General features: G+C 39.9%; 1 protein-coding gene across 2 annotated transcripts in view; it reads right to left on the bottom strand.

Annotated features, from left to right (window-relative positions):
• eif2s2 (eukaryotic translation initiation factor 2, subunit 2 beta) overlaps positions 1–22601 on the bottom strand; it is a 43945-nt gene that overhangs the window by 11776 nt on the left and 9568 nt on the right. Inside the window, exons 1-6 of one of the 2 annotated variants that reach the window (XM_043710877.1) lie at positions 21087–21291; positions 18771–18954; positions 16602–16696; positions 14167–14293; positions 11179–11279; positions 6224–6372 (exon numbers count right to left, since the gene is read on the bottom strand). In XM_043710877.1, coding sequence (XP_043566812.1) covers positions 6224–6372; positions 11179–11279; positions 14167–14293; positions 16602–16696; positions 18771–18954 — 656 coding nt within the window. In that variant the 5' untranslated portion in view covers positions 21087–21291. Of the gene's footprint in view, positions 1–6223; positions 6373–11178; positions 11280–14166; positions 14294–16601; positions 16697–18770; positions 18955–21086; positions 21292–22601 lie in introns of those variants that run through there. The other variant, XM_043710876.1, reaches the window with a different exon arrangement.

The following is a 22601-nucleotide window of genomic DNA, read 5'->3' on the forward strand; positions in this document are numbered from 1 at the left end:
GGGGGTGGTCAGCTCTGTGCTGAACGGTTCAGTCCAGAACTAGTTAGGCGTTCAGCTGTGCGGAAACAGGCTCCCTCTCTCCTTCTGCCCTTCTAACTTCAACCTGCAAGCAACTGTTTCATTTTTAAAAACTTTTTTTAAGGGGGCTTGCTTATTGGGACTGTTGCGTATACTGGAAACAGCATAATTAAGTCTAGTTTGGATAGATTGAGTTCTGCGGGGATTCTTTATTCTGTTCTTTGTGTTTCATTATGTAATTGTGTGAATAAATTTGTCTGCTTTAAAACCTAGTCGTCAACCTAGCGAGCTTAATCCGGGTAATTTTCACTGTGCACTTACAGAAACAAATTGAGTGGTCTGGCCTAGTCCATATGCTGTAGATAGACCACAATGCCATTAGGGAGGAAATTCCAGGATTTTGAACACTGAAGGAATGGCAATATAATCGGTGGAAATGCAGATTGTGAAGGGAATACAAACACAGTCAGAGAGAAATATCGATAGATTAAAACGGCAAATGGCGTATATGTTCATTTTCAAAGGGAGAAAAAAAATTATTAATGAAGAAAAACTGGAGAAAGCTGCAACATAAAAAGAGACTTGGGATTTTTGTGCATGAAACACAAAGCCAGTCCATGGGTGAAGCAGGTAATAAGGCAGGCTAACAGAATGCTGGCTCTTATTTAAATGAAGTACAAGAGTCAGAAAGTCTTACTGCAACTGAATTGTTAGGGGAACTGTACAAGGTGCTGGGGAGACAGGTGCAATGTGAGCAGTTTGGTTCCCTTATTTGAGGACAGATATCATTTATTGGAGGCAGTTCAGAAAAGTTCACCAGCTATGATCCCAGCTATGGAAGGATTGTCTTTGAGCAAAGTCTAAACAGGTTGGGACTCTACTCACTGGAGATGAGAAGAACGAGAGGGGATCTCATCAAAACATATTCTGAAGGGGAATGTCAGTCTAAGTGCTGAGAGGATGTTTCCACTCATGGGAGCGTCTAGTACCAGAGGGCAGAGTTTCAGATAAAGGGGCACTAATTTAAGACTAAGATAAACTGGTTGAGTACCTTTGGAACTTCTTGCCACAGACCACTTTGAAGGCATAGTCCTGGCGCATATTTTGGCCAAGATTTATTCTGTTGCTGATCAAGCATCTAAAGGTTATAGGGAAAGGCAGGAAGGTGGTATTGAGGAGAATCAGATCAGCCACTAACCTACTGAAGCAGCGTTGAGGGGCCGACCAGCTTACTCCTGTTCCAATTTCTTATGATCCTATGCTGAATGGCTTAGAGGGCAACTTACAAGTGCTGGTGTTCCCATGAACCTGCTGCTCATGTCCTTTGAGACCATAGTGGGCATAAGTCTGGAAGGATCGGTCTAAAGAGCTTTGGAGAATTTCTATACTGCATTTTGTAGATGCCATGCACTGCTGCTACTCAGTATTGGTGGTGGAATGACTGAAGGCTTGTGAAAGTAGTGCCACAGGGGAAACTGGTGCAGTGGTAATGTTGCATGACTAGCAGTCTGGGCTCCCAGGGTAACATTTTGGGGACACAGTGAAATGTGAATTCACTAAAAAGTTGGAATTAAAAAGCTAGTCTAATGGCGACCATGTCAATTGTCCTAAAAATCCAGATGGGTAATAAATGCCCTTTATGGAAAGAAATCTGCCATCCTTACTTGGTCTGGCCTACATGTGACTCCAGGCCCACAGCAAAATCCTCTAACCAGCAATTCTCTCAGTTCAAGGTGATTAGGAAAGGGCAATGCCTGATCAGCGACACCCACATCCCGATAAAAAACAAACCCGAGTGTTGTAGCTGCACTTATCCAAACAAGTAGACAGTATGGCCCACAACAGCCACAAATGCTTCAAGCGACCCAATTATTCATTGTCAATCCCAGGTGTTTTAACCAGACTTTGGATTTATACTGTAGGTTAATTAGAAGGGGTCTTGGGAAGCTGTGGCAGTGGCCCTACCTGAGCCAGGTTCAAGTCTGATCTGCTCCAAAAAAAAGTGTGATTATATCTCTGAACAAGTCGATTAGAAAATACCTTCAGCTTGTAAAGTGACTGACATGCGCACCGAAGGCAACACTGACTAAACATTAAAGTGCTTTATTGGCTGCTGAACTTTCTCTGGAGAGTCTGAGCCTGTGAGAGGTACTGCTTAAATATAAATACAACTGCTTTGTTGCAAAATTTAAAAGAAATATAAGTTTGCTGTCCCTGAACCAATAAAATCTGGTTTTAGCAGGTTTTGAGAAGATTTGTAGCTCAGGTTGAGGTTCTCAATGTAGGTTTGCTCGCTGAGCTGGAAGGTTCATTTTCAGATGTTTCGTCACCATACTAGGCAACATCTTCTGTGAGCCTCTGATTGAAGCACTGATGATTCTTGCTCTCTATTTTTGTTTGGGTTGGCGATGTCATTTCCTGTGGTAATATCATTTCCTGTTATTTTTCTCAAGGGGTGGTAAATGGGCTCCAAGTCAAATGTGTTTGTTGATCGAGTCTCAGTTGGAATGCCATGCTTCTAGGAATTCTCATGCGTGTCGTTGTTTGGCTTGTCCTAGGATGGATGTGTTGTCCCATCCCATCTGTATGTAAGGATACTAGTGAGAGGGGGCTAGTTGATGTTCATGTATCCTGGTGGCTAGTTTTCTGCCTTGTTGTCCAATGTAATGCTTGTTACTGTCCTTGCACGGTATTTTGTAAATGACATTAGTTCTGCTTGTTGTCTGTAATAGGGTCTTTCAAGCTGTTTTAACGTGTTGGTGGGTTTGTGTGCTACCATGATGCCAAGGGGTCCAAGTAGTCTGGCAGTCATTTCTGAGATGTTTTTGATGTAGGGGAGAGTGGCTAGGGTTTCTGGATGGGTTTTGTCAGCTTGTTTGGGAATGTTGCTGAGAAATCTGCGGACTGCGTTCATTGGATACCCGTTCTTTTTCAATACACTGTTCTGTGTAGTTCCTCTGTGATGCAGCGTGTTGGCTTGTTGAAATAATGTTCTGATGCAGCTTTGTGGATGTTGAGGCAATTGCTTCTGTAGTTCAATATTTGATCCAGATGTGTTGTTTTCCTGGAGACGCTGGTTTGAAGTTCCCCACTGGTTGCTCACTGTACTGTGACATCTAGGAATGGCAGTTTGTTGTTTTCCTCCTCTTTAGTGAATTTTCTGCTAGTAAGCGTATTATTGATGGTCTTGAACACACTAAAACAGCTAAATGAACTCGAAAGATCCTATACAGAAAACAAGCACAACTAATGTCATTTACAAAATACTGTGTAAGAACTTAGGGCAGCACGGTGGCACAGTGGTTAGCACTGCTGCCTCACAGCGCCAGAGACCCGGGTTCAATTCCTGCCTCACGGCTACCTGCAGACACGGGGAGTTTGCACATTCTCCCCGTGTCTGCGTGGGTTTCCTCCGGGTGCTCCGGTTTCCTCCCACAGTCCAAAGATGTGCAGGTCAGGTGAATTGGCCATGCTAAATTGCCCGTAGTGTTAGGTGAAGGGGTAAATATAGGGGTATGGGTGGGTTGCGCGTCGGTGTGGACTTGTTGGGCCAAAGGGCCTGTTTCCACACTGTAAGTAATCTAATCTAAACTGTGACAAACACTATATTGGACAAACAGGCAGAAAACTAGCCACCAGGATACATGAACACCAACTAGCCACAAGAAGACATGAGCCTTACATACGGATGAGGAAGGACACCACTTCAACTGGGACAACACATCCATCCTAGGACAAGCCAAACAGAGACATGCATGAGAATTCTTAGAAGCATGGCACTCCAACCAGAACTCTATCAACACATTGACTTGGACCCGATTTACCACCCCCTGAGAAAAAAACAACAGGAAATGGACATCGCTAACCCAAAGTAACCCAAGCATATAAATAGAAAGCCGGAATCATCAGCAGTGCTTTGTCCGGAAACTCACTGAAGATGTTACCTAGTATGGTGACGAAACTTCTGAAAATGAACATCCCAGCTCAGCGAGCAAATCTACATCCAAAATCTGATGACACCCCCTGAAATTTAACTTGAACTGGAATTTTAGGAACGAGTGTAGAACAAGCAAAGAGTAGGCGTACAGTTTAAGGGAAATAAAATGTCCACGTCCTGTATTACAACAACTTGCAGTAAGCATGATTCAGCATTTCAATGCTGAGGCTCTGCTCAGGTTAAAAAAAAAAGTTCCAGCTGTATTACAGACATTTAAGAGAGACTGTTTAATTACAACCATACAAATTGCCACAAGGGTTCACTTATTGTATAGCTAGCATACAGAACATTCTAAAGCCACTACGTATTTTGTAACTCTGCCCTTCCATCATCTTTTATTAGTTACAAAATCAAAAGAAAGGTGTCTTCATCTGCAGACACAAGAGCTATTACAGGATCAAAGCACAAAAAGGAACATGGAGAAAGGACTATCATGCAAGAAAGGGGAGGCAAGGTTCCGAACACAACAAATGGCACAAACCAAACAGCAAAATACAGAGTGGAACGCAGAAAGACGAGATCAGCCAGCTACTACATCAAAATGGGGTCACAAAGCTGAAGTTTTGAAGTCAAGAGCTCTGGGGCAACAAGTCTGCCAAGGAGTTCTGGCACAGAGCTAATTACTCTGTGACTCCTTTAGGTTTTTGGTTTGTTTTAGCAGACATGGTCTGACTAGTCCATTCTCAGGCCTGATTCCGGTCTTGAAAAACCCAGTAGAAAACCAAATACACTTTACTTAAATTCAGCAGTTTAAAAAACCGCCCTGCACCGCCTCCCTGCCAACTGCATCAGCAGCCTCCATATCCCAAACTTTAAAAAGGCCAACTATCATTTCAAGATGGTTTTGACAGTGATGTGATATCTTCTTGGCCCTCATGCAAAACACATGCTATTAATAAGTTGTAGTATGGTGACCCAATGGCTGAGGCTGTGGAATGAACAAAAAAATCTTAACTTTGCCTTACAAATTGTATAATTAAATGGCACTGCTTTTGGTGCAACTTGTACACATTTTACTGTATTTCCACAAATTAAAGTAACAGTAAATTTCTATCTAATTATCAACTCACAAGCATTAAGACTTTACTTGTATATGTTTGATTCAAACCGGCAATTTCTGTTCAAAGAAAATCTCATTCCTCAGAGCTAAATCATTCTATCTTTGCATGTTTTCATGCTGTACATCTCTATGACTCTATAGAAGAATTAACATTCACAAATAACCTGTGTGCCACCTCCCACTAAATAAACAAATACCTTTGTTGCTTCCAGTATTGCAGGGAAATACTTTGCATCTTTTCATTTTGAAGAAAGCTGCCTGAGTCTTAGTTTTATAATGTTCCTGCTAAGATGCACTAGATCATACAGCAACCTAAAAAAAAAAATCACTGCATTGTCCCATTCTGGGATAAAACTAAGTGTAGAAAAAAAAAAAGGTTTTACACAAAAACTGGGCTTGCATTACAATAAAACTTTGTAGACGGAATATTCTTTTATGGAATTAACCATAATTTACTGGGTAGTAATGATATCACTTTAATCATTACATTGCAACCCAAAAACTTTCAGAACATATTTTTAAATACTTCAGTATATTTGAAGTGTTACCATATTGTATGCTCTAAAAATACCAGTTTTTCAAAATGCGGGAAGCATTAAAAACAGCATTTGGTGCAAAGCCTAAAAAAGCACAGACTTCATTATCACATTAAACAAGCATGACCAACAAACCATAGGCAAAACTGAACTAAAATTTGTGGTATAAAGAGAAACTAGTAGTGGGACAGTTATAAAAAGCAACAAGAAACAAAGGGAATAGAACTGTAAGGGTGGACAAAACTTTTTCAAAAATAAAGTAATAAAGGTGAATGCCAGACAGAATATGATTTTTAAAGGGCAAGGAAATGCCAAATGTGTTAAGTGAAGACTGTCTATTTCCACAGAAGACAAAACACCAGCAGCACAAGGCATCTAAAAACTAAATGAAGGCAAAGACCATCTTGGAGCAAGAAATAAGGGATAAGAATGTAGATCTTGATGTTCTGTGGATCGAAATATGGGTCTGTTTCTGTGCTGTACATCTCTATGACTCTAAATAAAATCTTGTTTAATGATCTGGAGTTTACTTCTTTGGATTAATATTGTTACTAATCTCTGGAAACCTCCACTAACACAGCACAGAGGTAGTGATTAGTACTGAAAACTTACAGTTTACAGATATCTGTGAAATTCACAAACGATGTCTTCTTGGTTCCTACTCTGACCACCTGAGGTGGTTTCATTACAAACTTTCGCTTTTCTCCAGCCACCATATCAGGATTCTTTTCTCGCATGATGTTGAATACACGAGTCAGCAACTGGATTACAGGAGATGAGAATGCACATTAACATAATTAGTACAGCCTGACTTGCAGACACATGAAGAACAGGTAATAATTAGCTTGAAATCAAAGTGTACAGGAGATAACGAAGTGCTCACTAAACTCTTAAGGAATAAAATATTTCTGGGATCCACTGAGGTCCAATCGTATAACTGGAAGTATCTTTCATTCAAGGAATAAATATAGCTGTAAATGTTCATTTCTTAGAGAATCCTTTTTAAAAAAAATTTATGTAGGGACATTTGTGAAAACGTAGTATAGGTAGTCAAGAGGTAGTGTTATCTTCAACAAAAATGCAATTCTCAACTCTGAATACAAACTTGAAAGGTTTCCACCTCCAATCATCAGGCAGCTACCACTCACATTCCTCCACTATTACAACAAATCAATGTGCGCCCACCCCCAAAAAAAAGGGATTTAAAGAAACCGGAGATTCATCTTTAAACCTTGGAGACTCCAAGACTAATCCTGGACAATCGGCAACACATGGTTGGACAAACCGAACCAAAGTATACAAACAATTCAGGTTCTTTTTCTCCAGGGTAGGGGAATCCAAAGTTAGAGGACATTAGTTTAAGGTGAGAGGAGAAAAATTCAAAAGGGTCCCAAGGGGGTTACCTTTACGTGCAGAGGGTGATGCATGTATGGAATGAGTTGCCAGAGGAGGTGGAAGTGGCTAGTACATTTATGACATTTAAAAGGTATTTGGATGGGTATATGATTAGGAAGGGTTATGGGCCAAATGCAACTAGATTAATTTAGGATACCTGGTCAGCATGGATAAGTTGGAGTGAAGTGTGTGTTTCCATGCTATACATCCCTACGACTCTATAGCCTGAGTCATAAGCACCTTGCAGACGTGTATCACTACGTATTAAGTACCAATTAAGTGTGTTGCAAAACTAAAAAAAGATTAAAACTGGGATGCTCAACAGGCCAGAGCTGAAACAATGCAAAGACACGAAAGGTGTAGGACAGAAGAATTTAATGATTTTTTAAAATGTTTAGCTATTTATTGTCACATTAGAGATTGGAGGGGCAAAGCCATGGCATGATTTGAAAACAAGGATGCACATTTTAATATCAAGGCAGTACTCATCAGAAGCACTGGATATATTGTATAAAAGGAGTTTATATTACAAATGTGGAAATGAGTACCAGGAGGGAAATAAGGTGGCAGAAGTGTTTAAAACAGATTATTTTTCACATAACAGGTACACAACCCTTTATTCGAAATTTCAAAAAGGTCCGAAGTCCGATTGCGTTTTCGTGAAGCTTCTTTTCATTCACAAGGTTGATGGCGTGCAAAGACTTAACCCAACTCCACACCCACTCAGAGTGTCACACAGATGCGACGTGTGGGGGCATGGCCCAGCACTGGCAGGCCGCAATTCTGCTTCAGGGCCCATTTTACTCACAGTACATCTGCTAGTGATAAGATTTTAAAACAATTTCACCATCAAACTGTCAATTATTCTGAAATTCAAAAAATTCTGAATTCCGAAAGCTAGCTGGTCCCAAGCATTTTGGATAATGAATTGTATGCCTATATAAAAATTGTATCAGATTAAGATAAATTGAGATGCTGCCAACTGAAGTGCTGTGAAAAACCGTACACAAGAAATATTTTAATCAATTCAGTCACGCACTGTAAACTCTGCACTCCTGCTGTGAAGACATACATGCAAAAAAATTCAATAAAACAGTCAAGCTGTTTTTTGTTATATTATGTACATAGGGTAGAATGACAGAATTGTTGGTTAGACACACCTAACATTGCTAATTCCCAAAATAACACATCACACTTTTCACTAAGCTTTTATGCTGAGTGGTGAGATGTATCGTTAATACTGTTTATACAGCAGTCAACCGAACATGGAAAAAAAAGAACTTGGTATTAACATCAGAAATCACTTTTCAAAATACACATATAGATAGATACATCTACTCAATGGAGAACCAATGGGGAGAAAGCTAGGACTGTAGGTGCCCGAGACCAGAGTCAAGTGTGCAGTGTTGGAAAAGCACAGAAAGTCAGGCAGTATCAGAGAAGCAGGGCTCTTGCCCGAAATGTCGATTCTCCTACTCCTCGGATGCTGCCTGACCTGCTGTGCTCTTCCGGTGCCACACTCAACAATAGAGAGCCAATGGTGAGAACAAGAGATTTGTTGCTGCCTTGGAAAATACATTTCCGTGCCAGTCAGACAGAAAACCACGTAACACAAGTGTAAAACTTTGAATCAAATGTCACAGGGCATTGTGCTGTTAACATGTAATTAACATGCAGACAAATACAGAAACAAAATGTTGGACAGAACTGAAACATTTTTAAAAAGTCTGAGGAGTAAAGAAGTAACATCAAGATACTCCTATCTGATGCAACAAGAAATGATAAACAGGTGGACTGGCTCACTGCTTGCATAGAGGGATACAGTGGCAGTAGTGTTAAGTTTCTCAGTACAAATTCATTAATATTTATACATCATGAAAACAGAAACAAATGAGCATGACATAGCAATAATTACTGCTAATTTACTACAGAATTGAATCAACATTTAAATAAAGTGCTTTTTTTCAGATTAGATTCCCCCAGTGGGGAAACAGGCCATTTGGTCCAACAAGTTCAAACCAGCCCTTTGAAGAATAACCCACCCCTACACTGGACCAATACACCTAACACTGGGCAATTTAGTATGGCCAATTCACCTGACCTGTACATCTTTGGATGTGGGAGAAAACTGCTGTAATCATTATTTTATGAATAATTGTCTTCTATAAAAAAAAAAGCAGTCAGGAGTGTAGAAGTGCTCTGGATCTTGCAACACAGTCATGAGCACAGCATAGAGTAATTGCCCAAACTGATAATAATGAGAATGAGAAATGTCACCATATTGCTAACGCTCTAGCTGATATGTTCATTAGAAAGTAATAGCAAAATACACATCGGCAACAATACATACTGGGGAAAAAAAAGCCTCATGTTAGGAAGTCTTATTTGAAAGGGGCAGAAAAAATGATTGATTAAGACAACTACATCTGCACCTGCCAAACTGGCAGTGAATGTCAACAACCTAATTCTGCTATAGATTTAGAGTCAGACAGCACAGAAACAGACCCTTTGGTCTAACTTATCCACACTGACCAAGTTTCCCAAACTAAACTCTGCCCACTTGCCTGCATTTGGCCCATATCCCTCTAAACCTTTCCTAATGATGTACCTACCCAAATGTCTTTTAAATGTTCTAACTGTACCTGCATCTACTTCTTCCTCTGGCAATTCATTCCACATACAAACCACCCTGTGAAAAAGTTTCCCTTCAGGTCCTTTTTAAATCCTTCTCCTTTCATCTTTAAAATATACACCCTAGTTTTGAACTCAACCACTGCAGGGAAAAGACCTCTGTTCTTCACCTAATTTATGCTCATGATTTTATAAACCTCGACAAGGTCACCTCTTAATCTCCTATGCTCCAGTGAAAACGTCTCAGCCTGTCCAGCCTATTTTTATAACTCAAACTCTCCATTGCTGGGAACATCCTGGTAAGTCTTTCTTGAACACTTTCCAATTTAAAAATATCCATCCTATAACAGGGCAACCAAAACTGCACATAGTACTCCAAAGGTGGCCTCACCAATGTCCTGTACTACCTCAACATGACATCCCAACTCCTATACTCAATGGTCTTGAGGGGACATCAAATCAAGGAGAAAAATTAAATGGGTGCGATGCACTGAGATGTTTCGGTACAATAAAAAAAAGAAAAAAAAAGGAGGGAGAGAAACAGCATCTTGGTAGACAGACAGTCAGTCAGTACTGGGTTGGACAAAGGGGTCAGCCATAAAAGCCATCACTAGTGACTTTGAATGGTGGGGTTTCTGCCATGGAGACAATAAAGAGAGGGTAAAGGGACAGTTTTTTTGCCATTACTTTGATGAAATACAGAGGAACCTTGATTACCTGAACATCAATTATCCAAAAATCGGATTATCCAAAGGAGATCTCGAGGTCCTGATAGAAACATTACATCAAAGATGTGTTTCCAACAGTGATCGCGCCTTTTGTTTACAGTGATTCAACAGGCACCGTCTCCAAATGACTGACCTCCCACCCCCGCGCTCTCTCTCCACTTTCCCTGGAGTTCTACAGGGATTGCGTGTGCGAGAACAATTTGGAGACTTACCCCACAAAGGCAGCAGGAGCAGCAGTCTTGTTGTTGGCGTCCAGTCCAGCTGCCCCGCAGGGGTGGTGTTGGGGGAGGGGGGGGGGGGGCGCGCAGTGTTGGAGGGGGGCAGAGGGCGGCGTTGGACTGGGGCCAGGATCTTGCGTGCTGCTGCAGTCTCTTGAACGGAGAGCAGACTTTAAAAACTCCGTGCCCCAAAGGAAAGGCATTTAACCAATTAACCGAATAACTGATCGCCCAAAATGAAATAGTGCCCGCCCATCTCATTCCGATAATAGAGGTTCCCCTGTACATATCTTCACTTGATACTCAGATTACTGAATATTTTAACAAACAACTGCACAGCATAGTTTAGGACTCGAATGGCAGATGGCGCGCAAAATATGTACGACCCTGGCCTTCTGTAGCAAAAAAATCAAACCGAACGGTTTAAAAACCATATCTACTCAATGTCTGCAACAAACATTTGCTGAGGAAATATTCATTTCTTCTCTTCATTCCATTAATTACATGTATTAAGTTGAAAACACAAAAAGGGAAAAAACAACAAAGAGCGAATGGGCACACATCAATGCACACACAATGCAATTTGTATTTTTACCTCATCGTAAGTATAATCTCGTTCTGATCCCGCCCAGGCTGGACCACTCTGAGTGGAAAAAGTGATGCCATCATCCCTTTTACTTTCATCATCATCAAGTTCTGCAGAAGTAAATAGCATCAGAGAGGAAGAGATCCAATTATATCGATATACAAAATACACATCCTCCTCAAAAGTTCATACAACACAGTGCAAGTGTCTGCACTTTCCCCATCATGTGGGTAAAAACATCAGGAAGTAGAATGATAGGTCTGAAACACAGACATTTTTATAAAATGCTGTGCATAGATTTTTAAAATTGGCTAACATTTGCATTTCTACATTTCGCTCAGCACTGCATGGTGCTGGACTTGTTATCTGGTACACTGCTCAAGCAGCGGTTCATTCTCACTCTTGACAAGCAACTCTTTGATCAGACTGACCTGAACTGAAATCCAGGAAAATCCAAACTCAGCAGGACCTCAGTTCCAAGGCTGCTGATTTTGAATGAACGCATCATATTTATAACCCTATTAAATCAGTGAATTTTGCTCAAAATTGTTTTTCCATTTACAATTTGTCACGAAACCCAGGATATTGCTTTAATTCCAATAGTTGCCATGCTAAAAGTTACCAAAGGTAAATTTTAACCAGTTTCAATTCCCCGCTATGCTAAGTTCAGCACTGAGAATAGCAGTGCAATGATTTTTAGCCTTAGCACTCCTGAGCTTGAGGTCAGGAAAAACAGAGCCATACTCTGTTTTTGACTGCTAAATGATAAGATAATTTAAATGAAGCAGGGAAGGTAGAATTTCATTGAACACAAATACTGACATCGTCTGAATGGGCTAACTGACTTGTTTATTTATTCTCACAATCTAGTTAATTTATAGATGCAGGTGAATATTGAGCAGGAATGCAGTTAAATCTGTCTGCGATTTCTTAATCAGTTCCTGTAATCAGCTAATGGCCAGTATTGAACAAAAGAACAGTCACAGAAGATCAGACAGTGTGTGCATAACCAAAGTTCTCCCATTTCTCCTGAGTTGGGACAAAACCAAATCCAAGGAACAGTTTGAGCATCACAGAGATTTTATAGCATGGAAAGAGGGCTCTCAGTCCAGCATGCCTGCCAGTCATCAAACATCCATCTATTCTGATTCCCTTTTCCAATACTTGACCCATAGCTTGGAATACTATGACATTTCAAGTGCTCAACTAAATAGTTTTTAAATGCCTTGAGGGCTCCTGTCCTTACTACCTTTCAGGAAGTGGGTCCAGATACCCACCATCCTCTGGGGGAAAAAGATAATTTCCTTAATTCCTCTCAACCTCTACTCAATACCATAAAACCTTGCCGCCTGGATATTGACTCCCCGATGGGGAAATGTTTCTCCCTGTCTATGCCTTTTACAACTACATACACCTCAATCAGATCGCCACTCAGCCTTCTCTGCTCAGAGGAAAACAACCCAGCCTATCTAGGCTCTCTTCATAGCTGAATTACTCCAGCCCAGATAACATCCTGGTGAATCTCCTCTGCAACACTCCTGACATCATAACATCCTAGGAGAAAGTGAGGACTGCAGATGCTGGAGATCAGAGCTGAAAATAGGTTGCTGGAAAAGCGCAGGTTAGGCAGCATCCAAGGAGCAGGAGAATCGATGTTTCCGGCATGAGCCCTTCTTCAGGAATGAAGAAAGTGTGCCAAGCAGGCTAAGATAAAAGGTAGGGAAGTGGGACTTGGAAATGCAATAGGTGGAAGGAGGTTAAGGTGAGGGTGATAAGGTGACAGTGATAGGCCGGATTGGGGGTGGGGGCAGAGAGGTCAGGAAGAATATCCTACCTATAGTGTTTCAACCAGAACTGCATAGTACTTCAATTTGGCCGAACATTATATCTAGCTCCATCGCAACCTCCTTGTTCTTGGATTCAATGTCTTAACTAAAAGTATCCCATTTGCTGCCTGAAACACCTTACCTACCTGCCCTACTGCATTGAAGGATCTATGGAACATGCACACCACAGTCCGCCTGATCCTCTGTACTGCCAAAGGTCCTAGGATTCATTGTGTACTCACTTGCCTTGCTAGCCCTCCCAAAACGCATCTCCTCGCACCTTTGAGGATTAAATGCCATTTGCTTTACCATTTATATTGTCGCATAGTCTAAGGCCATGGTCTTCACCATGCACCAATTTTGACAATCATCTTTAAATTTACTGCCGTATCTCCTACATTCATGTTTAGTTTGCTAGATACTCAATATTTAAAATAGTAAATATGCTTTTGGCTTGGCATATCAGGGCAGTTACATAATTCAAAACTATGTGCAGCTGCAGGTACAAACAAAACTTACTGAAGTTACATGAAAAGTTTGTATGGAAATCCAAAACAAAAATGCCATCAACTAGTTTAAATTTATTAATCTATCTCCCAAAATAATTTTGGGTGTTTTATTTCTCTTCTTTCAACACTCCAAAACTATGATCAAGCCAGTGTACTTCATAGAAGTCTTTAGATATCATTTAGGACTTTTATCCTTTGAAAAAGGGAGACAGATGACAGTTGCACTGGTTGACTTTTATCTCTAAAATCTGTTTCCACAAGTACAGGAATACAGACACCACTAGTACACATGCTAGCAACATTATGCTTTAGCAATAATTTAATAATTTCACGATGCTGTTAAAAATAAAAACAAAGTAGACATTTTTGCAGCATTATTTTTTAAAAAGGTACATAGAGATGATCAGACCATATTCCATATAATCTGCAATTAGGTAATCAGCAATCTCAGTTGCTGTTCGATGTTAAGATTACTTCATTCCCATTCAAAGTACGTGCCCCCCAACCCCCTCGACTCACCAAAAAGAACTGTCACACTCCAATAAATCTCAGCCATATTCATCCATTAAACTCCCTTGCCACTGATGCAGCACATACACTTCATCCAATAACTTCTCAGTGTGGGGCAAACCAAAGATGGCTTCCAAATATGAAATACTTACTGTCATCTGTCCTTTCATTTAACTCCTCAACCACAAAGGTCACAGGTTTTGGCTTTTTTTTCTTCATCATGCTGATGTCAAAGGCATCATCATCAACCTCTCCCTGCTCAGTGACATCAGTCTCAATCTGTAACACCAGAGTTCTTGTTAGTGAAATGTTTCACAATAGCATGGAAAACCAAATAGGCTAAAATGCTTTTCTTTAAACCAGACTTTGGTTTTAAGAAAACATACCAGGGTAAAGTCAGGAAACACCTGTAAGCAATATGTGCCTGCTATATAGTGGCTCTGCACGCAACCAGAACATTACACTCAAAAGACACAGCATCTTGATTGTGAGCAGAACAGGATGCTATGCTCACAAACTGCTGGGTTCTACAAGTAGCCAGCTGTTACATAAGAGGAGAGGGCAGACACTGAACAGATCACTGTAGACTCTCTAGAGACCCTATTAGTTGACACACTTGAACAGCCATTAACAATCTTGTTGCCCATTCTCTAGATTTGGAAAAGGAATGCAGAGAAGGAAAATTGTACTATGGACAAGAGAGAAAAGTAAAAATCAAGTCAGGTACAGCATAATAAGATGGACACAGAATGATGTTCACTACTTTATCCCAAACCTAAATTTCAATAAGAATGCTAATTTGGGAAACGTTCTTTTCTCACTAGCACACTTTTGCAAGATAGGAAAGTTGCATTGTAGAGGTACATTCCCCTTGTACCCATCTCACATGTGAAAAGGCCATTTTGATGTAGTTGAAGGCGGCACATTTGTTTTCAGTCTATTTCACATCCAACAGAATTAAAAAGTCTTCAAAGCAATGTATCTTCTAAACCTTTGTATTGAATGTCTACTAACACACAAGTACTGCCAGTTAACAAAACAAAATCCCTATACATTTTAAAAGCCACCACTTTCAGAAGTTTGAGTGTGACTTATATGTTTTAATAGAGTATATTCCAGATTGCTGCTTGGCTCGAGATCTTAAGAGGAAATACTGCATTTAACTGTTTTTGAAATGATTTGTGTTTTGACTTAACTGCACCAGCCAGGCATCCAATCCAGCTGTTGATCATATTTTGAGGAACTGCATACATCAACTCTTAAATGTCAATCTTAATGTGCACTGTTATAAATTAAATTTGAAGAAATGTTCTGGATTTATTGTTCATCCCTCACATAAGTCCCCTCCAAGCAACTTATTTCCCCTATCCGAAAGGCCCAGCTTTAAATCATTTTGATAGCAAATCCACTACTAATAGACACTTTTTTTTTCCTCTGTTAGGAGCCTGCTAAGTTTCACTGTTTAAATGAATGGATTGTGTAAGTAAAACTCACAAGTTTTCAGCCCTTTCTTCCTTTGAACACCCTCTTCAGGGGATTAGGTACATGTACAATTGATAGTAAAACAGAACAATTCAGTTCTTGAAAAACATTTTAATGGGAGTTTATACCAAATCAATTTTAAGTTGAATTCACTGGAGAAAGGAGGGCACATTATAATCCTAAGGAACAGAAAATGCTGTAAGTATTCAGCAGGTCTGACTGTAACCGTGTTAAGAAAAACAGTGTTAACAAAAACAGTGTTAACATTGCATGTAAATGACCTATCAACAGAAGATTGACCAAGTGCTGCCTGATCCTGAGTGCTTTCAGCATTTTGTTATTTCAGATTGGCAGCATCTGCAGAATTTACCATTGTATTATGATATTATTTTCATTGGAGTTGTCATATTGAAGTGAAACCCAATATTTGATAGACAAATGTTTTATCTCACACATTCATACAACTCTTTGAAGTAATAAAAATTAATGCAAAAACATTTTTCAATTGGATAATGTGCAGCTTTTGGTTGCTTAGAAGAGATAGACAAGAAAGATTTCTAACAGGAGAGTCTTTTGACATTCGTGGGCGGCACGGTGGCCCAGTGGCTAGCAATGCTGCCTCACAGCGCCAGAGACCCGGGTTCAATTCCTGCCTCAGGCGACTGACTGTGTGGAGTTTGCACGTTCTCCCAGAGTCTGCGTGGGTTTCCTCCGGGTGCTCCGGTTTCCTCCCACAGTTCAAAGATGTGCATGTCAGGTGAATTGGCCATACTAAATTGCCCATAGTGTTAGGTAAGGGGTAAATGTAGGGGTATGGGAGAGTTGCGCTTCAGCGGGTCGGTGTGGACTTGTTGAGCCGAAGGGCCTGTTTCCACACTGTAATCTAACCTAAAAAATTCAATGTTTGGCATCAGCACGTTTGCCATGATCATATTAAATGGCAGAGTAGGATTGGCCTCCTCCTGCTATGACAATTTGCACCTTTGAGATATAATTTTTCAACTGTTATCAATAGTCTGCAATTTTGGACTTGAGAGAATAAGCTTGGCAAAGTTCTTGCAAATTCCAAAGGTTCTCAGAGTCCCTGCTTACTTTCAACACTAACCTTTACACCATTGTCAATCCCAATAGGTTTCTTGGGTTTTTTCTTTTTTTTCTTTTGATTGAAGAAGTCCAAGTCATCTAAATCATCTGCTGTATCTAAATAGGAGACAAATTCATGCATATGGGTAAAAGAAATAGTGAACAATCTTTGTAAGGGACTATGTATAAAGGAGATCTTCCAAGGTTCCCATATGTCACAAGATGACAACCCTTAGCACAAAAACAAACTGGATGGGTTATAACAGAACAACTTTTATAAGCAATTTACAAGGAATTTTTTTTGGAATTATTATGCTGGTTGCATTGTGGTTTCTTAAATGTCTGGTGCTATGTGATTTTACAGAGTAGCCTTTTCAATGTGAAATTATGAATAATGTTTCTTAAAATGATCTTTTTATCATTATGTTAAATTAAGATTTAACCCAATCACAGAAGCTAAGCCACATGGAAAAACATTTGTGCATTTACTTGTGCCATTCCCAGAAATGATACAAGTATCATGTGCTCATTACATCAAAACTAAACCAAGGAGATTGCACGAGAGAACGCATGCGAGAGAGAGCGATCTTTGCAATCGGTGCTAATACTGTGATCTGTGATTGTAACTGTAACCTGCTGCATCAAAGAGTAAATTCATAGCATCAATTTCATCTTACTGGACAAATTCCAGACAACAATATTCACTTTTTCTTGCAATCCAGGACAACATAGAATCCGTTTATTTTCAATGTCAATTTGCTCAAGTATGGTTGTTATTACAAAGCCATCACATACCACACAAAAATCACCAAGCTCAGGTCTTATTTTTTTCTGATATTAAATGCAGCAATGTCGCAGGTCTCCTTGGTTGAAACTGAGGCAATTATTACACAAGTTTTGTTCCACCCCTGTAGATTTACAATGAGTTGGGCTGCTGAATGTGTGCCAGGTGAATAGGGTTAAATAAAGGTTACAAATATTTATTACTCCACTGCATAATTTCATATTGTATGTAAACATAACAGCACAAAATGTGAATGCAGAAAATAAGATTGGTTATGACTATTTGATTTTCATCACAAATCCCCTGAATGTACTGGTCTTTTAAATGATCTTTAAACTGCCTGGATTGTCAGCTCAGCTACAAAAGGACTTGGGAATATTCGTGAAATACAACAAACCCCAAAACTAGCTTTGCTCATGATTCACCATCTCAGAACAAAAGCTCTATTGAGATGAAAGGAGGATTTTAACCTGATAACTAATGAGTAGCAGACTATACCGCAAGGAAATTGCACTGAACAGCTATTTTTCATTAAAATTGCGAGCCATTAGAGGCTGAAAGAATTAAAGACATATTGTAACGCTGATAAGCAGTTAAAGCCTGACTGATCTGAATAGAAAACAACTGATCATAATATCCGCCTGACATTATGACTCAAGAAAACTTGATCTTTGTTTGGATAAGTGTCTTCTGCTGAAACCACCCGTCACTCGAAACAAATGAGATCTGTGTATCAGTGTGCTTTTCAGTATCTGTTCACAACATGATCATCTGCACAACAAGGGGAAAACAGTAGAAGTGCTGAGTTTCTCTCCCTGGGTGGGAGAACAGAAATCATACAGTGCATTGCCAGAGATTGCCTGATCTCATCACTTCCATCCTTCAAAGTGTGCAGACTCAAAATCCCTTTAAAGCATTTTATATGAATCTAACTTGTGATGCTTTCCACATGTGCTCCTTTTAGCTTTTTTAGCCCAGTAGCTGTAGTACAAACTCCAACTGAGTAGTGTTTTCTTTACATTGATTGGCTGCATGTCAAATCATTCCGGCCACAAGGGAATTCAGCACATGAAGTTCTATCCCAAACCGTTAAAGATAAAATATTTGGAAGGAAATTTAGCAGGTCAATACCTCCACAATGTTTAAATGGTCGGTGACTGTGTTTAGAGTTGTCCAAGAAGCCAAAAGGACTCAACAAGGACTCTTTAGAATGTGTAATGCCTTGAAAAATCTCAAACCTCTCACTACAACTTTGGAACAATAATGAAATAACCTTAAAAGAGACAAGATTCAAGTCATCTTTGTGCATCTCCTAAATCAATACAAGTCACAATTCCCAAACTGAATTCCCAAAATGACTCGGAATTCCAGTCAAAACAAATTGAATATAGTTAAGAACCAAGGTACCTTTCTTCTTATTGTCCTCTTCATCTGCCTCTGTAACCTTCTCCTCCACGTTCTCTGATATGACAGTTTCCTTGGATTCAGTCGCTGGTGTCTCCTCGGTCGGTTGTTCAATCCCATCTTCTTCCAGCATGAAGGGCTTCTTCTTCTTTTTCTTCTTCTTGGTCATTGTGGGATCGAAAATCATCTTTTCATGGGAAACAGCAAACATTGGATCAGATAGTGGTTAGCACAATTTAAAAGTTACATTCTCAATTCTCCATTGCTCACTTCAAGAAATAGAATTTAGCTCAAAATATGCTCCTGAGAAACAAAACTAAATACTTGCAGTTTTGCACACAAGCCCAGAATTATTTTCTTGAATGGACTGTAAGTTTCAATTGCTATTTAAGTACAATCTGTTCATTCACAACTAGATCATCAGAATAGCAAATGACAGCTTCAAACTCAAGCACTGTTTCGACTCCAGTGCAAATATTAAAGTGATCTTCATGATGCCGAGTCTCAAAAAAAAAGTATTCCAACCATGGTTTTTGACCCAAAATGAGCACTATTCCCAAAATAGTGACCTTTAGTCAACTGCTCAAATTTTGTGGACAAATGTAGCAGCTGCAAAAATATAGAAGTGAGCAATGCCAGGGAGACTGGCACAAAATGTTTTTGTTTTCTGTTAGCTGTGATCAGTTAACATAAAAAACTTAAGTCATATTAGAGGACTGTGTTTTTAATGCTTTGACCACAAAATAAGGGAGTATTAGGGACATTACTAAAAATATCTTTAGAAACCCTGCTCTCTTCTAATATTTTGAGCCAAACTGAAAAGAAAGCATAAATTATGTTTTGCGATACCACACACCCTCACAAACACAGGTCCTCTCTCAAGCACAAATCACACACACTCTTTCTCCCTCACACACATCTCTCTACCTTAGTTTGTACAGTTTGAATTATTACACACTCCTATACACATACATATAAATCTATATTAAATCTATAAATCACTTCATCCAAGACACTTATTTGCAGATACATTCTATTTTGTTCAAAAAACAATTTGTAGTCACAGTCAATATGGCATCTTATAAATTCCAGCTTTCTAAATAAAACCAACCCGATTCTAGGTTAAAATGGAGCCACATTCTGAACAAACCTTCACACCTACAATTCACTGTCTGACCAGAAATGTCATCTTTTGTATATCCCTATCGTTCTGCCCGATTGTCATATTGCACAAACACTTTATACACGGTCTAACACTTTTGGTCACATGTAGAGTTTTATTATCAGACACTCCATTCACACCAGTTGCATGATCTTTTGACCTTTTCGCCCATAAACCGTGACCACGTGCCCTGCTATCTCTCTGCAGCTGAGAAAGGGGTTGTGCTGCAAAGACTTGTGTGATTTCAAATAAATCTGTTGGACTACAATCTGGTGGACTATAATCTGGTGTCATGTGACTTCTGACATTGTCCACCGTACTCCAACACTAGCACCTCCACGTCATGGATATCATTTCGATCCACAAAGATCATGACTGACATTCAAATACACTCTCCAGAATCAGAACTCCTGGGTTAAGTCACCATAATATTTGAAAAGCTTGATTTTGAAGTAGCACAGCATTCATTTTGTAATTTGTCAAATAATTTAAACTATTAATAACAAAACAGCCTGCACTGACTACAAGAAAATGTCCTGCTTCACAAATCCCTTTGACTTCTGAAAATGCAACACATGAACTAGGCAGCAGCATGCTAGGTTTGAGCCCTCAGAATGTCAACAACTATGCTGTAAGCCAAAATATGACAGTCACACACAGGAAATGAATGAGGGGGAAATCATGTAACTGCTAGAAGAGAGTGAAATATCTAGGAGGGCAAAGCCACTTGCTACATTGTTAATCTATTGCTTAAACAGCCACACACCCACGCCAGTGGCAGCACAGTGGCTCAGTGGTTAGCACTGCTGCCTCACAGTGCCAGGGACTCGGATTAGATTCCAGCCTTGGGCGACTGTCTTTGTGCAGTTTGCTCATTCTCCCAATGTTTGCATGGGCTTCCTCCCACAGTCCAAAGATGTGCAAGGTTGGTGAACTGGCTCTGCTAAACTGCCCATAGTGTTCATATGGAGATCAGAGGCGCATTAGTTAGGAGAAAATGTTGGGGAATGGGCCTAGAAGGGATGTTCTTTGGAGGGTAGGTGTGGACTTGTTGAGCGGAATGGCCCGTTTCCCCACTGGAGAGATTCTATGATACAATTCCAATGATTGCCAATGATGGAGTGACCTACCTAATAAGATGCAAGACACCAACTCACCAAGATTTTTTTCAGTAGAGCTGAAGTTCAGAAGCGCTCAAGAACAGAACCACATGGAAATCCCCTTCAGGGCACACACGAACCCAACTTAGATATGCATTGGTATTATTTCATTATGGTGAAAATCCATCAGACTCTACCTTCTATTATGTGGAAATACATCAGAACACAAGCTGCAACAGACCATGCAGAAGGCCCATGATCACCTTCACAGGGCCAAGTAGACATGGGCAAAATGCGTCAGTCTTGTCAGTAGTATACACACAGCTCAGAATTGAAACAAAAACAAAAAAAATTGACTTCCTGGATTTGTTATGGGTTGAAGTCATGATCACATTTTTACCAAGTCATCCTGACTGCTGATAAGTGACTCTTGGCAAATTGGGAGAACTGCAGATCAGTTGATACAACTGGGTATTTAAGGAATCAATTAAGTTAATACCAATGAATGATCTGGAAGAAAGACAAATAAATAATTATATCATGGAAGGATTAGAACTAGATCAAAATTTGAAAAGGGTTTGGAGACTGAATTCTAGGTTACCCAAGATGGAGGGGGGGGGAAACTTGTGGTTGTAAAAGCGGTTTTTTTTTGAGGTAGTTTAGGTGTTGGGAGGTGATTTTCGCGAATTCCAGGAGTAGCAATTACTATATTATAAGCCATGATTCGGAGATGCCGGTGTTGGACTGGGGTGTACAAAGTTAGAAATCACACAACACCAGGTTATAGTCCAACAGGTTTAACTGGAAGCACACTAGCTTTCGGAGCGACGCTCCTTCATCAGGTGATTGTGGAGGGCTCGATCGTAGCACAGAATTTATAGGCTATAAATTCTGTGTTACGATCGAGCCCTCCACAATCACCTGATGAAGGAGCGTCGCTCCAAAAGCTAGTGTGCTTCCAATTAAATCTGTTGGACTATAACCTGGTGTTGCGTGATTTTTAACTTTATATTATAAGCTGTTGCATGTTTCGGAACATATGGGGAAAGAAAAGATCAAAAACAACAGCACTTTAAAAAAAAAAGACAAAAAAAAGGTAGAGACCACATGGTCAGAGAGAGAAAGAAACCTACACTGCTGTCTGACACAGCAGTGAATCTGCACAGTTACTGCCTTTGCTGTTTGAATTGAAGTGCCTAAGGGGCAACTTTTTCATGTAGAGGGTGAAATGAGCTGCCTGGGGAAGTGGTGGAGGCTGGTACAATTACAACATTTAAAAGGCATCTGGATGGGTATAATGAACAGGAAGGGTTTGGACGGATATGGGCCAAGTGCTTGCAAATGGGACTATCTTGTCAACACGGATGAATTGGACCAAAGGGTGTGCTCAGCTCAGACTATTTGTCATTTTTAGGAAAATAAAACAGAAAAAGGAATGAGATATTAGAAAGATACTTCAATATTGCAATTTAAATGAAATATTTGAAGTAACATTAAACTGAAGAGAAATAAAACCAAGAGTCTCCATCCGATGTTGGCCCAGTCAGTGCCATCCAAGAGTGAATAAAAAGG

Source organism: Chiloscyllium plagiosum, chromosome 20 (assembly GCF_004010195.1).
Source record: "Chiloscyllium plagiosum isolate BGI_BamShark_2017 chromosome 20, ASM401019v2, whole genome shotgun sequence".
Taxonomy (NCBI): domain Eukaryota; kingdom Metazoa; phylum Chordata; class Chondrichthyes; order Orectolobiformes; family Hemiscylliidae; genus Chiloscyllium; species Chiloscyllium plagiosum.